The sequence below is a fragment of the Geotrypetes seraphini genome, chromosome 12 (assembly GCF_902459505.1).
Source record: "Geotrypetes seraphini chromosome 12, aGeoSer1.1, whole genome shotgun sequence".
Lineage (NCBI taxonomy): Eukaryota > Metazoa > Chordata > Amphibia > Gymnophiona > Dermophiidae > Geotrypetes > Geotrypetes seraphini.
Window position 1 is genome coordinate 74060823 of NC_047095.1, and position 15763 is coordinate 74076585.

Below are 15763 nucleotides of genomic sequence, written 5' to 3' on the forward strand. Positions count from 1 at the left end.
CAGGACAAGGGGGTATGGGGGAGAATCCCCATCAACATAAGTAACTCACAAACTGGTTTGCTCTGTTAATATTAACAAGTAATAAACAGGCAGAAATGCAACTCAGAAAAACATCGAGGAACAATGCAGTACTAACCTGCTGTGTACAATAAGCACCCAAGACCGACCTTTGGTAATGTGTATACTCACAGAAACTCTTCAAACCTGCAATGAGAGTAACCGAGGCAGAAAGGAGCAGGCTACTCCAAACAACTGAGTGAATACAGAGAGGGTGGGTCATATGGAATCCTTCAAGGACTAACAAAAAGAAGATACAATTTTATTTGTTCTTCCTCTACAATTTTATTTGAATCTTCCATTCTGTTACATCCCTTCCAAATTCCATACGTTAGGTGATGTACCAAAGCCACAGTAGCTAGGGAGGGACAGAAGAGCCTGCCCATAAAACCGAGGTCTTGAAAAAACAGCATCAGAATGTGCCACCACATCATTCAGTAAAAGCAGGTAAAAGTATAAAGAGAGGACCAAGTAGCTGCCCTGCTAATTTAATCAGGATGAACTGCACAAGATACCACCCATGACACAGCCACACTTCTAGTCAAGAGAGCTGTAAGCGAAATCGGCAGCTGTGTGCCACGGGCAATGTAAGTCGTGGAAATGGCCCTTCAAATCCATCGAGCAATTAACGACTTGGACACCACAGTGAGGCGCAGCAGTGAAAACAAAAAAGTGATCAGACAGCTCAGAACTCAATTCATCTTTTCCAAATAAAGGAGCAAGATCCTCTGGACATCTAATTTGCGGAAGATCTGATCTTTGCGTTCCGAACATGTTGTATGACATGCAGGCAATCTAACTTCCTGATTGACTCAGAAAGTTGATACCACTGTCAACAAGAAGGAAGGTACAGTACGGAGGAAACACCCGCATCTGTAATACGGAAAAAAGGTTCTCTGCACAAAAGAGCAGAAACCCTAAAATACACTGTGCTGAGACAATGGTGACCAGAAAAACCATTGTGAATGTAAGATCCAGAAGAAATACATCCTATAGTGGTTCAAAGGGAGCCTCATCAAGGCCCTGTAAAATGATGTCAAGAGTCCACAATGGGAAAGGAAGACGCAAGGGAGGGCGCAGACAAAGCATTCCCCTCATACACCTGGTCAGATCTGAAAGAGCAGTAAGCGAGATAGCTCCTCTGCATGCTTGAAAACATGCAAAGCCTGCAACCTGAACGTTCAGGGAGGTCACTGCCAGACTTCTGACTAAACCCTCCTGAAGGAAAACCAGGACTACCTAACTGGGAGCCTGTTGCGGCTCCATTTAATTCCTAACACCACTACCCCCTGTGAGAAAAGCCTACCAAGCTTTGGCAGAAGAAGTCAAAGTAGAGGGCACTTCGAGCGCAAAAGAGTCAAAATAACTACCTCCAAATAACTGCTCATCAGCAAGACTGAGCACTCAAGAGCCATGTCAGAGCCTCTGGTTGGTCTGGTCAACCGCCAGGCAGCAGCACATCCCAGCTTGGTGTCTTTTGTGGCTCTGGATTGGCCTTGCCACCCGTGATATGCGGTTCTCATACATCTTTAGCGGAACATGAAGCTCCAGTTCCCTTCTTATCGATATCTTCTCCTTCAGTGACTGGTATCCATGGAAAACCCTTAGCGTCTGGTCTTACAGCTACGTCAAATGAGCAGGGTCTGAGGATATGCCATTCTTAGGAGCCAAATAAAATTTGGTGATAGAACCCACTCTGCAACCATGGCAGGGCATTATTGAGGTACATGCGGCGCGTCAAAAAAAAGGAGTTCCCAGACTCAGAACGCAGGCGAACTGCGCCAGATTCCATAAAGGTCCCTGGGTGAGATTTTCTTTGGAAGACACGGACCCAGGCTGACTCCCCAGCCCAAGAGGACATGAAGTAGGTGAAGTCCAAAGCTGCTGCCCCCTCCCATGGCGCACATTTTAAAACTGCCCATCCGGTGCAATCAACGTCTACATCCAACAGATTATGGGCTGGGGAGTCCATCCCATTTGATTTTGAGTCAAATTGAGGGGCATTTGAGGCAGAATTTAAAGTTAGAAAAAAAGATCAATTTTAAAATCCAAGATGGCCACCATCACGAATTCGTGTCAAAAATGGCAAAAATAAACAAATTCCGAAAATAAAAAATAGAAATTTGGGGCCTGGTGAGATGGAGAACCTGAACTCTACCCTCAGAAACTGTGAAAAACGGAGTTTAAAGCAAGTTACAAGCCATCCCCGAAGTTCTCATAGAAAATAATGGAGGTACTCAGAGTCTCTGCAGTGCCTTTACCTGTCAGCATTTTTAAAGCAGCTGAGTAGAGAAAAGGATTTTCTGCCTCAGAAACAGCTCCAAATTCATTGGAATTGAAGATCTTCGGACTGCCAGCCGACCAGAGATTGACTACACCCCCCGCCCCCATGGATCCTCTGCCACGCGTTCGGGTGGGTTTCTGTCCAGATGCACATAACCTGCGCTAGAAACCTGCCAAAGGTTAACCATCCAGCAAACTCCAAGGGAAGGGACGCTGGGTACATAGATCCACCAGAGTTTCTTCTCTGTGAAGCTGCAGTCCAGCCCTGCTGGACTGCATCCTTTTCTTTGACAACAGACCACCGGCGAGAGGTCTCAAGGCACTGAAGCCACCGAGAAACAAAGTTTAAGTGAACTTTAAGTGAAAAAATAAGAAACAGAAGCAGAACAGCAGCAAAAGACTTCTGCTTGGACTGCTTGCAGAAATTGAAACTGACTCTAACACTAGGGGGAGTGCAGCATGTGTTCAGAAAAGATGTAGATTTCTGCAACACCCGGATTGCGGGTTGGGATTGAATATTTAGTTTAAGGAATCTGGAAGGGATATAATAGAACTAAACTTAACATTGTGAAGACCTCTTTAAATCAGGATAACAGGTTCCTGGAGGAAAAGTCCATAGTCTGCTACTGAGACAGACATGGGGGGGAAGCCACTGCTTGCCCTGGTTCAGAAGCAAGGAATGTTACTACTACAGTATAATCCCATTTAACGTACTTTAAGGGACCTGGCAAAACAGTCCGCTATATCCAGAGTGTGCATTTTCTTACTGCCATCTGCAAACTGCAAAGATGTCTTGTACTTCTCATGGTTACTCCAGATGTCACTGACCATAGATTTGCTTATACCAGTCACGTATAATATCCGCTTGCGTTTTACTAATACTGTACTAAGTAGAAAATATCTTGAATAATCTTGAATAAGAAAAAATTCATAGGTGGTTCTCTGTGGAGATCTCAGACCTCATAAAAAAGAAGAAAAGAGCATTCATCTCCTACAAACAATCAGGGAAGTAAGAATCTAGGGAGGACTATCTGAACAAGTCAAAAGCAGTCAAAACAACAGTCAGAGAGGCCAAATTCCGAATGGAGGAGAATCTAGCAAAGACAATCATGAAGGGCGATAAATCCTTCTTCAGATATATTAGTGACAGAAAAATAAACACAGATGGGATAGTACGCCTTAGGAAACCTGACGGGAACTATGCAGAATCGGACTCCAATAAAGCCAAACTCTTAAATAAATACTTCGGTTCAGTCTTCACTTGTGAGGCGTCAGGATCCGGCCCTCAGCTGCCGACCAGGGAAAGCTCGGAAGACCCGTTTCGAAATTTCAAGTTTACACCCAGCAGTGTCTACTATGAGCTATCAAGACTCAAGGTGAACAAAGCTATGGGACTGGACAAACTACACCCCAGGGTGCTCAGGGAGTTGAGAGACGTCTTGGCAGAACCGTTATCCACGCTCTTCAATCTTTCCCTAAATACAGGAAAAGTCCCGTTGGACTGGAAAACGGCTAACGTCATTCCACTCCACAAAAAAGGATGCAGGACGGAGGCTGCGAACTACAGACCAGTGAGTCTCACATCGATAGTGAGTAAGCTTATGGAAACTCTAATCAAACGCCAATTAGATACGATCCTGAACGAGGAGAATCTACGAGATCCCCATCAACATGGATTTACAAAGGTAAGGTCCTGCCAATCCAATCTGATCAGTTTCTTTGACTGAGTAACAAGAAAGCTGGACATAGGGGAGTCCCTGGACGTCGTGTACTTGGACTTCAGCAAAGCGTTTGATAGCGTCCCACGCCGCAGGTTATTGAGCAAGATGAGTTTGATGGGATTAGGTGAAACATTAACTGCATGGGTTAAGGACTGGCTTGGCGTAGACTTCAGAAGGTGGTGGTAAACGGCACCCCCTCCGAAACGAAGGAGGTGATCAGCGGAGTGCCGCAGGGCTCGGTCTTGGGCCCGATCCTATTCAACATCTTCGTAAGAGACTTGGAAAAGGGGCTTCGAGGTAAAATTACGTTATTCGCCAAACTATGCAACATAGTAGGCAAGAGCACAATAGATAAGAACATAAGAAGTTGCCTCCGCTGAGGCAGACCAGAGGTCCATCTCGCCCAGCAGTCCGCTCCCGCGGCGGCCCTTCAGGCCCATTGCCTGAGCAGTGGTCCCAGACTATCCCTATAACCTACCTCTACTCCTATCTGTACCCCTCAATTCCTTTATCCTCTAGGAACCTATCCAAACCTTCTTTGAAGCCTTGTAACATGCTCCGACCTATCACAGCCTCCGGAAGCGCGTTCCATGTATCCACCACCCTCTGGGTGAAAAAGAACTTTCTGGCATTTGTTCTAAACCTGTCCCCTTTTAATTTCTCCGAGTGCCCCCTTGTACTTGTGGTTCCTCATAATTTGAAAAATCTGTCCCTGTCTACCTTTTCAATACCCTTCAGGATCTTGAAGGTTTCTATCATGTCTCCGCTTTTCCAGGGAGAACAGCCCCAGCTTTTTCAGTCTGTCAGTATATAAGAGGTTTTCCATACCCCTTATCAGTTTAGTAGCTCTTCTCTGGACTCCCTCAAGTACCGCCATGTCCTTCTTGAGGTACGGCGACCAGTACTGGACACAGTACTCAGGTCGCACCATTGCACGATACAGTGGCAGGATGACCTCCTTCGTCCTGATCGTGATACCCTTCTTAATGATACCCAACATTTTGTTTGCTTTTCTTGAGGCTGTGGCGCACTGTGCCGACACCTTCAAAGTTGTGTCTACCATCACTCCCAGGTCTCTTTCAAGGTTACTTACCCCTAGCAGTGATCTCCCCATTTTGTAGCTGAACATTGGGTTCTTTTTCCCTACATGCATGACCTTGCATTTCCCTACGTTAAAGTTCATTTGCCACTTTTTGGCCCATTCTTCTAGTGTCGTTAGGTCCCTTTGCAGATCTTCGCAGTCTTCCATGGTTTCAACCCTGCGGTAGAGTTTGGTGTCATCCGCAAATTTAATAACATCGCAATTTGTTCCCGCCTCCAGGTCATTAATAAATATATTGAACAGGAGCGGTCCCAGCACCGACCCCTGCGGAACTCCGCTCGTGACCCATTGCCAGTCTGAGTAATGGCCCTTTACTCCAACCCTATGTTTCCTTTCCGCCAGCCAGTTTTTGATCCATCGGTGGACCTCCCCTTGCACCCCGTGTTTCCACAGCTTTTTAAGCAGTCTTTCGTGCGGTACCTTGTCGAAGGCTTTTTGAAAGTCAAGGTAAATGATGTCAATGGATTCCCCTTTATCCACCTGGCTGTTTACCCCCTCAAAGAAGTACAATAAGTTTGTGAGGCATGACCTACCCTTGCAGAAGCCGTGCTGACTTGACTTTAGCTGTCCATTGTTTTCTATGTGTTCACAGATGCTGTCCTTAATCAGTGCTTCCATCATCTTTCCCGGGACCAAGGTCAAGCTCATCGGCCTGTAGTTTCCCGGGTCCCCCCTTGAACCCTTCTTGAAGATGGGCGTGACATTTGCAATTTTCCAGTCCTCCGGGATCTCTCCAGTTTTTAAGGACAGGTTACATATTTGGCGAAGTGGCTCTGCTATTTCGTTCCTTGAGTACCGTTGGGTGAATGCCGTCCGGACCTGGCGATTTGTCGCTCTTTAGTCTGTCTATCTGCCTGAGGACATCCTCTTGGCTTACCTCTAGTTGGACCAGCTTTTCATCCCGATCCCCATTTACAATGTCCTCCGGTTCTGGAATATTGGATGTGTCCTCCCTCGTGAAGACTGACGTGAAGAACTTATTTAACCTGTCAGCTATCTCTTTTTCCTCCTTTACCACTCCCTTTTTGTCTCCATCATTCAATGGCCCCACTTCCTCCCTTGCCGGTTGCTTCCCCTTCACATATCTGAAGAACGATTTGAAGTTTGTTGCTTCCCCCGCCAGTCTCTCCTCATATTCTCTTTTAGCTTTCCTAACCACACGGTGACACTCCCTTTGGTGTTCTTTGTGCTCCTTTTGGTTGTCCTTTGTTTGGTCCTTTTTCCATTTTTTGAACGATGCTTTCTTGTCACTTATCGCCTTTTTCACTGCAGTTGTTATCCACGCTGGGTTTTTTGTTCGATTTTTTTTTTTGCACCCCTTCCTGAATCTGGGGATGTACAGGTTCTGTGCCTTTTGCACCGTGCTCTTGAGTAGGGACCAGACTTTTTCTACAGACTCCATCTTCCTTGTGTTGCCGTTGAGTTTCTTTCCCACCATTTTCCTCATGCCATCATAATTCCCTTTTTTGAAGTTGAGTGCTGTCGCTGTGGTTCTTTTCACCTTTGATGATCCAATTTCCAGCTTGCACTGGATCATGTTGTGATCGCTGTTTCCTAGGGGTCCTAGCACCGCCACCTCCTTTGCAGGTCCCCCTAGCCCGTTGAGGATTAGGTCAAGAGTGGCATCTCCCCGTGTTGGTTCCGTGACCAGCTGTTCCATGAAACAGTCCCTCGTGGTTTCCAGGAATTTGGTCTCCCTCATGCAGTTTGAGTGTCCAATACTCCAGTCTATCCCAGGGTAGTTGAAATCCCCCATCACCATCACACTTCCGCTTTTGCATGCCTGTCTCAGCTCAGCCTCCAGGTCCTGGTCGAGTGCCTCCGGTTGTCCAGGTGGGCGATAGTACAGACCCAATTTTATGTCTGCTCCAGTTCCTCCAGGTAGCTTAACCCATAGTGATTCCAAGTCGTCCGCCCTTACTGTTGTTTCCATCCTGGTTGAAGGTATGGAGTTCTTTATATAAAACGCTATTCCTCCATCCTTCTTGCGTGTCCTGTCTCTCCTGTAGAGTTTGTACCCTGGTATGGCCACATCCCATTTGTTGTCATCAGTCCACCACGTTTCTGTGGTGGACTGATGACAGTGCCCGACAAAAGCTCAATGCCCGACAGTATGACACATGACCTACTCCTACTGGAACATTGGTCAAAGACTTGGCAACTAAGTTTCAATGCCAAAAAATGCAAGGTCATGCACCTTGGCAGCAAAAATCCATGCAGGACTTACACCCTAAATGGTGAGACCCTAGCAAGAACTGTAGCAGAACGAGACTTGGGGGTGATCATTAGTGAAGACATGAAGACTGCCAATCAAGTGGAGAAAGCTTCATCCAAGGCTAGACAAATCATAAGTTGTATCCGTAGAAGTTTCGTCTGCCGTAAGCCCGAGGTCATAATACCATTGTAGAGATCCATGGTGAGACCCCATCTGGAATACTGTGTACAATTCTGGAGGCCACATTACCAAAAAAATGTGCTGAGAGTTGAGTTGGTTCAGCGAATGGCCACCAGGATGGTCTCAGGACTCAAGGATCTCCCATATGAGGAGCGGCTGGATAAGTTGCAGCTATACTCACTCGAGGAACATGAGAGAGGGGAGACATGATTGAGACGTTCAAATATGTCACGGGCCGTATCGAGGTGGAAGAAGATATCTTTTTTTCTTAAAGGACCCAAGGCAACAAGAGGGCATCCGTTGAAAATCAGGGGTGGGAAATTTCATGGCGACACCAGAAAATATTTCTTCACCGAAAGGGTGGTTGATCGCTGGAATAATCTTCCACTACAGGTAATTGAGGCCAGCAGCGTGCCAGATTTTAAGAAAAAATAGGATTGGCATGTGGGATCTCTTCACGGAGGAAGTTAGGGGGTGGGTCATTAGTGTGGGCAGACTAGATGGGCCGCGGCCCTTTTCTATGTTTCCACGTTTCTAAAGCTCTGTGAAATTTGTATGTGAATTAAGAAAAAAGAAGTAAGAACAAGATATAGCTACACAGAAATATGGACAAGATTATTCAAGATATTTTCTACGAGAAGCACTTTCCATAATATTTAATCACATTATTATATTCTACGTATTTATTAACGGTACTTATCTGTTGTATTTCAAAATTTTCGGCCTCTAGGCTTTAGCTCTAAGTCTGAGGCAATTTTCTACCTAGTATTAGTGATAACATAAATAGGTAGCTTTCAGGTGGGCTAGTTAATATTATTAGGATCCAATGGAAACGTAGGAATACTTAATAGTTTTTAGTAGATTGCTATTAGGCCAGGTGATAGTTCGAGATGTGCACTCATGAAAACATGTATTCTTGTTGGGTTGACAGTCTGGGAAATGCTGTTCTATATTGGCAGGACATTTTATGTTTGTTTTGGTTTATTTTGTTATCTTTATGCATGACTTTATTACAACTTGCTTAGACATATGATTGGCAGGCTAGAAATATTATGAAAAACACAAATTAAAAATAAATGGTAGGCACAAAATCCACCCTGCTGGAGAACAGTTCCTTCTCCAGAACATTACATCAGTGGAGGGAATGGGATTCCATTACACTGCTCTGCTACACAATGCCAAGGCCAAGATCCTCGGTGAGAGATTGACCTTGAGATAGATGTAAATGAAATGCTATGTGAAGGTAGCAAAAGATAAATTAAGATATTTTAAAGAAACAGTAAGAAATGTCTGAAATTCAAGGATCAGCCCAGCTGGTTTATGTCTGCAATATTTGTACATATGGCACAGGCATAGGAGGCTATGCGATGGTCCTCCCAACCCCAGTCAGTGCATCCAGACCCTGGCACAATACAGTGGACACATCTTACCAATTGTAAACATAACCGTATCAGCTAGCTGCACGTTATTGATGCTGATCCTTGGGATCAAACCAATCAGTCCAGGTACCACATCTGAATAATTCACATCAATGGTTTCTGCGATGGACTGGAAGCCATACAGCAGAGCTTCAGTATGCTGTCAAAGAAAGAAAACAAATTAAAAAACAAACAAAAAACAAAACAATGGCACTACTGAGAATATATACCTACCACAACTCAAATGGGGGTGGGGGAGAACAAAGTGCAAGCAGGAAGAGTCAAAAGGGGGGCGGGGAATGCAATCAGAAACAATCACAACACTGAAGATAAAGTTACTTACCTGTAGAATGTGTTCTCCAAGGACAACAGGATAAATAGCCTTACATGTGAGTGATATCATCCATCTTGTTTACAACCACTTTCTGGAATGTCAGCACAGCATGTGTGCACGTCTTCTTGCCTGCTGCTGTCATATGGGACCTGGCCAGTTGAGGAGGAAAGGTATTTAAGGCTATTTATTTTGCTGTCCTTGGAGAACACCTGCTACAGGTAAGTGTTTTCACATAAGACAGTGGTCTCCAAGGGCCATAATATTAATGTAAAAAAAGATACCAAAGATTTCAAGCAGACACATTTAAGCCTATATTAGATACATAATTGAAAATTCTCTTTTCATCATACATTCTTTCAGGCATTTTAGCAAAACTTTGGCATGGTTTCCACAATTCTCTGAACACTTTCATGGTTTCTCTAGCTCCTTCGTACCACTGCAGTGCATGTGCATCTAAGGAAAGATTAGGTTCTTACCTTGGTAATCTTTCTAGTAGACAGACATTGAGCCTTTGGGTGGTCAACCCATTCTCCAGAGAATTCTTGTAGTCAGCCTTATTAGCATTCTTTTGCTCTGCCTTCCATCCCTCTGGGCTCTCCTCCAATTCCTCAGTTTGTACCAAAGCAGATGGTCAGCCCCAGAGAGGAAATAGAATAGGGAGGGGTACAGGGATGCTCCCCGAGAAACATGTCTGGTCTACTCATATCATTACGTAAAACTACTGGGTGATATTGTATTCAAAATATAGTGTCCCAAAATAATGAACCATTCAACAAAAACAAAAATAAGGGGCACTTGTAATCATAAATATACTTTATATGTATTACAAGAGGAGCTCAGAACCATCAGTTAGTAAGGAAAGCACAATCAGGGCAAAAAAATCCTTTTTAAATGCGTTTCGATGTGTCTATCATTGCTCCATCTCGAGTTTATATAAAGTTATTTCAAATGACTTTAGCACTGGTTTCCAAATATAGTAATTTCTGAATTAATAATAAATGTTCATAGAGATAGATCTAAAGTGTGGCCATACTTATTTTCCATATAATACGTGGCATTCTTCAACAGTAGATGATTATTGGCCAACTGACTGGATAATACACCATGTTGCACTCGGAGAGAGCGAAGCTTAGTTAATAGAGAAAAATCTAGATGATTGAATGTGTAGTTGTTCAGTGTACTTGATTACAAGTCACTTGAAACCGGAAATTGGAGGAGTCAGGAGAGTAATGGAAGAGTGAAGCTCTCCTTCTGAATGTTTATCACCAAAAGCGGGTTCTCTGAAGAAGCCGTTTTGGCGAAACGCGCAAGATCCCGCCACAGTGAGACAACTTCTACTACCATTTTGATTCAAAAATGAGCTAAATTGAAATTCATATTCTAAAAATGTATAAAAAAATATTTTTCTACTAGTCTTATAGCCCGTTACATTAACGGGTTCTAGAATATATGTGTGTGTCTCTTTATTTCTTTCTCTCTCTCTCCTTAGCCGCTTTCTTTCTTTCTCCTTGGCTGTCCATCACCACCCCTTGCCTGCTCGCCCTGTCCATTCTCCCTTCCTTTTACCTCCCCTGTGTCCACCACCACTCCTTCACTGCTCTCCTTATGCAGCAGCAGCCCTTCTCCCTTTGTTTTACCTCCCCCCTGCCAATCAGCACCTCTTTCCTTCTCCCTGTCCAGCAGTAGGCATCCCTTCCTTTTTCTCCCACCCTCCTCCTTCTTATCCCTATGATACACTTACCTTGCTCTGCCCCTGATCAGAGGTTCCCGACAGTCGCCCAGTTGCACCCATTGGAAAAGTTCCTTCTGCCGCATCCCGCACCCCTCCTGACACGACTCCCGCTGTCTTTCTTTCTGTCTCTGTCCCCCTTTGTCTGTTTGTCTTTCTGTATATCTCCCTGCCCCTGTGTCTTTCTTCTTTTCTTTCTGTCTCCCTTCCTCCCTCTGTCTGTCTGTCCGAAGCAGCATTCCCTCCCCCTCCATTTCCCTTCCCCCACACCAGTTCCCTGTGCACCTGCCCGTGTCTTCTTTTCTTTCTCCCTTCCTCCCTCTGTCTGTCTGTCCGAAGCAGCATTCCCTCCCCCTTCCATTTCCCTCCCCCCACACCAGTTCCCTGTGCCTGCATTAGCGTTTCCTCTACCCCCTTTCCCTTTCTACATTCGCGACTACAAACGCGGGCCCGAGTCCTTTGTCGGCCCCCCCCTTTCCCTTCCCGCAGGCCCGACTACACATGGCGATTCAAGCAGCATGTGCAGCAGTCTTCACATGCTGCTTCGGGTGCTTCTACTGCCATGATTTACTCTGGCACGTCCGGAGCAAATCAGGGCAGTAGAAGGGCCCGAAGCAGCGTGTGAAGACTGCTGGATACGCTGCTTAAATCGCTAGTCGGGCCCGCGGTAAGGGAAGAGGGGGGGGGGCGGCGGCAAATGAGTCGGGTCCCGGGCAGCGGAAAGTTGCTGGGCTCCTCGGTGGGGGCGCTGAGTGACCGCGATCCCTCTCCTCCCAGACACCCCCCCCTCCGCTGGAGGAACGGATATCGGCGGTTACAGCCGCTGGCTTCGGCGTCTTTTATCTACTGCAACCAACCCTAGCGGAAAGAGGAAGTAGTCAGAGAGGGCGGCCCGCAGTGGACAGAAGACAGCAAAGCCAGCGTTCTCTTCATTTAAAAGCGGTTGAGCCGGCGAGAAGGAGGAAGTGGTGGTTTTGGCAGTGAGTGAGGGCGGGAGGGGGGAGTCGCCGGCTGTGCTGTGCTTTCCCGATCGCAGTGGCGCTGCTGTTGGTGTCAGAGCTCGCCGCCTTGGTGGAGAGTAGGGAGGCTGTTGTGAGGTAATACGCGCGCATGCGCACTCGTGCGGCCACATCCTGACAGAAAAGGGATCAGGGAACACGCTTGTCGCGAGTGCGCATGCGCGGGCTAGCATTTTATTATATAGATGAACATTTATTATTAATTCAGAAATTACTACATTTGGAAACCAGTGCTAAAATCATTTGAAACAACTTTATGTAAACTCGAGATGGAGCAATGATACACACTGAAATACATTTAAAGTGTTTTTTTGCCCTGATTGTGCTTTCCTTACCAACTGATGGTTCTGAGCTCCTCTTGTAATACGTATAAAGTATATTTATGATTACAAGTACCCCTTATTTTTGTTTTTGTTGAATTACTCATATCATTAACATACAACACATAACATATAACATGTGAATCAATAACGTAACTATTTGCAAAACATAAAATGGAAGCAAACATCCTGAGCGAAACCTGAAGATTCTTCAATCTAGAGGTGAATAATATGGTGAATACAGCTCACTACTTCATAGTTCATACACGAGAGGATTAAGCAGGATATACAAAGGAAGTTTAAATGATGCATTTAAAGGACAACTAAAAGGGTATAAATATGATTGGATATAGGGTTATTGTATACTTAATCGCTGAGTCAATCAAAGGATAGACTAAGGTAAATGATTTGCATGTGTATATAGACCGGTAGCATCCATCCCATTTTTCGCAAAATTAATGGAAGGTTTAGTACACACCCAATTGATGGACTACCTTGACCAGTTCTCGCTGCTACATGAAACCCAGTCTGGCTTCAGACCTCTGTTCAGCACTGAGACGGTAATTGCAGCGACCCTAGAATACATACGCAACTTATTCAGCAAGGGCTATAAGGCCTTAATCATGCAATTCGACATGAGCTCAGCCTTCGACTTGGTGGATCACAAAAAAACTGCTACAATGTTTAGACGCAATCGGCATCGGAGGTGAGGTGCTTAACTGGTTCCGAGGATTCCTTACGACCCGCACCTATCAAGTGCGCTTCAACCACAACCTCTCTAAAACATGGAGAAACCCGTCAGGCGTTCCACAGGGGTCCCCACTATCCCCACTACTCTTCAACGTCTACATATCTTCACTAGGTACGCAACTGACCAAGCGAGGTATAAAAGTATTCAGTTATGCAGATGACTTCACAATCATTATCCCGTTTAATGCGTCACCCTCCGAAATCATCCCTATAGCAACAGAAGCACTAAACCTGATGGAACAATGGACCACAGAATTCAAACTGAAGCTCAATGCAGATAAAACTAAATTCTTTATAGCCTCGCCACATGCACATAATACGACAAAATCATTACTCATTAACAATCTTAATTACCCCATTCAACCAACGATGAAGATTCTCGGGGTAATACTAGACCAAGGGCTAACCATGAAAGACCATGTGGACACCCTAATCAAAAAAGGATTTTTCACTCTCTGGAAACTTAGGTCCATTAGAGCATACTTCCACGCTCCAGCATTCAGAATTCTAGTACAATCCCTTATACTAAGCCACCTTGACTATTGTAACATTACCCATCTGACAATCTCCCAGAAGCAAATGCAAAGACTGCAACTGATACAAAACGCAGCTGTCAGGCTGATCTTCGGGCTGAAGAAATCCGATCACATAACCCCTTCCTACCAACTCCTGCACTGGCTGCCAATGGAGGCACGCATGAAGTTCAAGCTGGGATGTCTCTGCTTCAAGGTATTATATGGTCTAGCCCCTAAATACATAACAGACCTCTTCTCATTCCCATCCAACAGACATGAGAGAAGTACACACCTGAAGTTCATCTCCCCACCGGCTAGAGGATGCAAATATAAGAGATACCACCAACAACTTCTTTCGTATCAAGCAGCCTTATGGGGCAAAGACTTAGAAAAACTAATTACTCACACAAATGACTATGGAGAATTTAGAAAACACCTAAAAACGTACCTGTTCTCGAAACACCTAGGTAATGAACCAGGACAATAGCCCCCTTCATAATATCATTCCCAAAACCGAATTTGTAAACTGCTAACCCCCAATCACAAACTATGAATATCCCATTCAATTTATGGAATTTTTCTAATTCTTTGTAAGACGCATTGCACATCAAGGCCCTGCAGCATACGAACTGTTGTTATTATCATTAATGTTCCTATTATCAGATGTACACTGCTATACTCTGTAATTCGCTGTATTATTGTAAACCGCCTAGAAGTCGCAAGATTGTTGGCGGTATATAAGAATAAAGTTATTATTATTATTATTATTATATGTAACTCATGTATTGTACTATCATTATTGAAGTTAATGTTCATATGTCCATCAAAGCTGCTCATGTAAACCTATGTAAACTGTTCTGAATTGACTTCATAGTCATTAATTAGCAGTATAAAAGCTTTAAATAAACAATGTGGAAGTCATGTCATCTATCAGGAATCAGTCCCTAAGCCCCTGAACTGAAGAGCAGGCTGTCCAAGAGGTTGCACTGCAAAGACTTGACCTCAGAGTCTGCGCTCTCCTACAGCCAGAGATGGCCCAAGAATGAGATCCTCTACAGCACCAGAAAGCTTTCAATGGTCAACGAATATAATTGAAAAATAAACATGAGCAGTAAGACTGGCTCCTACCATCTCACTTGTAGAGAGACAACTGAGGAATTGGAGGCAGTCCAGAAGGATGGGAGGTGGAGCAAAAGAATGCTAATAAAACTCCCTACAAGAATTCTCGTGAGAAGAGATTTGACTACCAACACGTTCAAAAATGGAGTGTCTGTCGCACTAGAATTTAAGATAGCATGAGACAAGCATGTGGAATCTCTTAGGGAGAGGAGGAGGGAGTGGATGCTATGGATGGGCCATTTGGCCTTTATCTGCCATCATGTTTCTCTGTTTTTTTGAATGTAACCACCTGAAGCACATTTGTGAAAGTGATTGCTGGACCTACCTGCCAGGACATGGGCTGATCAGTGTTTGTGAGAAGACGCCCCAACTTGTCATAAAGGTTACTGAGTAGCTCAGCTCCTAACATCTCATATACATACATCAACGTATCCGAGATATCCACCCTAGAGATGGAGATAAAACAAAAAGTGATATTCGTATAACCAGACCTCCTCCTAGGCCCATAATTGTGTACACTCAAACAACAGTATATGCATAAATTACACGTTCTCTGTGGAACCACGCCTTCTTCTGTAAACCAGTATATGCAGAATCAAATCTTCACTCAAAACCATATAAGTGGAGCTATGCCCTTTTCTGCTTCAGTATCTGGAGATTCCCAACCCTCATCCACCAGCATATGTGCAAATAGATACAGTTTATGATGCAGACACACATTATGCATGTTATTACAGCTGCTTTCTTTCAATTAAGATTACTAGCTAGAGTTAAAGTGATGATCTCCATTACTGATTTTCAGACTGTAGTACAAAGTATGGTTGTGACAAAATTGGATTTCTGCAATTCATTGTTGATGGGCATTGTGAAAGTTAAGATTAGAGCATTGCAAATGGTTCAGAACACTGCAGCAAGAATGATTACAGGAGCAGCCTGAAACAATTGCATTGGTTGCCGATTGAAATGAGGATTGAGTATAAGGTTTTGATGAATGTGCACCA

General features: G+C 44.5%; 1 protein-coding gene across 2 annotated transcripts in view; it reads right to left on the bottom strand.

The window, feature by feature from the left end:
• The window catches only part of IPO13 (importin 13), a 237151-nt gene that overhangs the window by 153502 nt on the left and 67886 nt on the right, over positions 1-15763 (bottom strand). For both annotated transcript variants that reach the window (XR_004536602.1, XM_033916137.1), the window contains exons 6-7: positions 15088-15208; positions 8989-9136 (exon numbers count right to left, since the gene is read on the bottom strand). Coding sequence is in view for 1 of the 2 variants with exons in the window: in XM_033916137.1 (XP_033772028.1) it covers positions 8989-9136; positions 15088-15208 (269 nt within the window). In the remaining variant the exon portion in view is untranslated. The remainder of the gene's footprint in view (positions 1-8988; positions 9137-15087; positions 15209-15763) is intronic.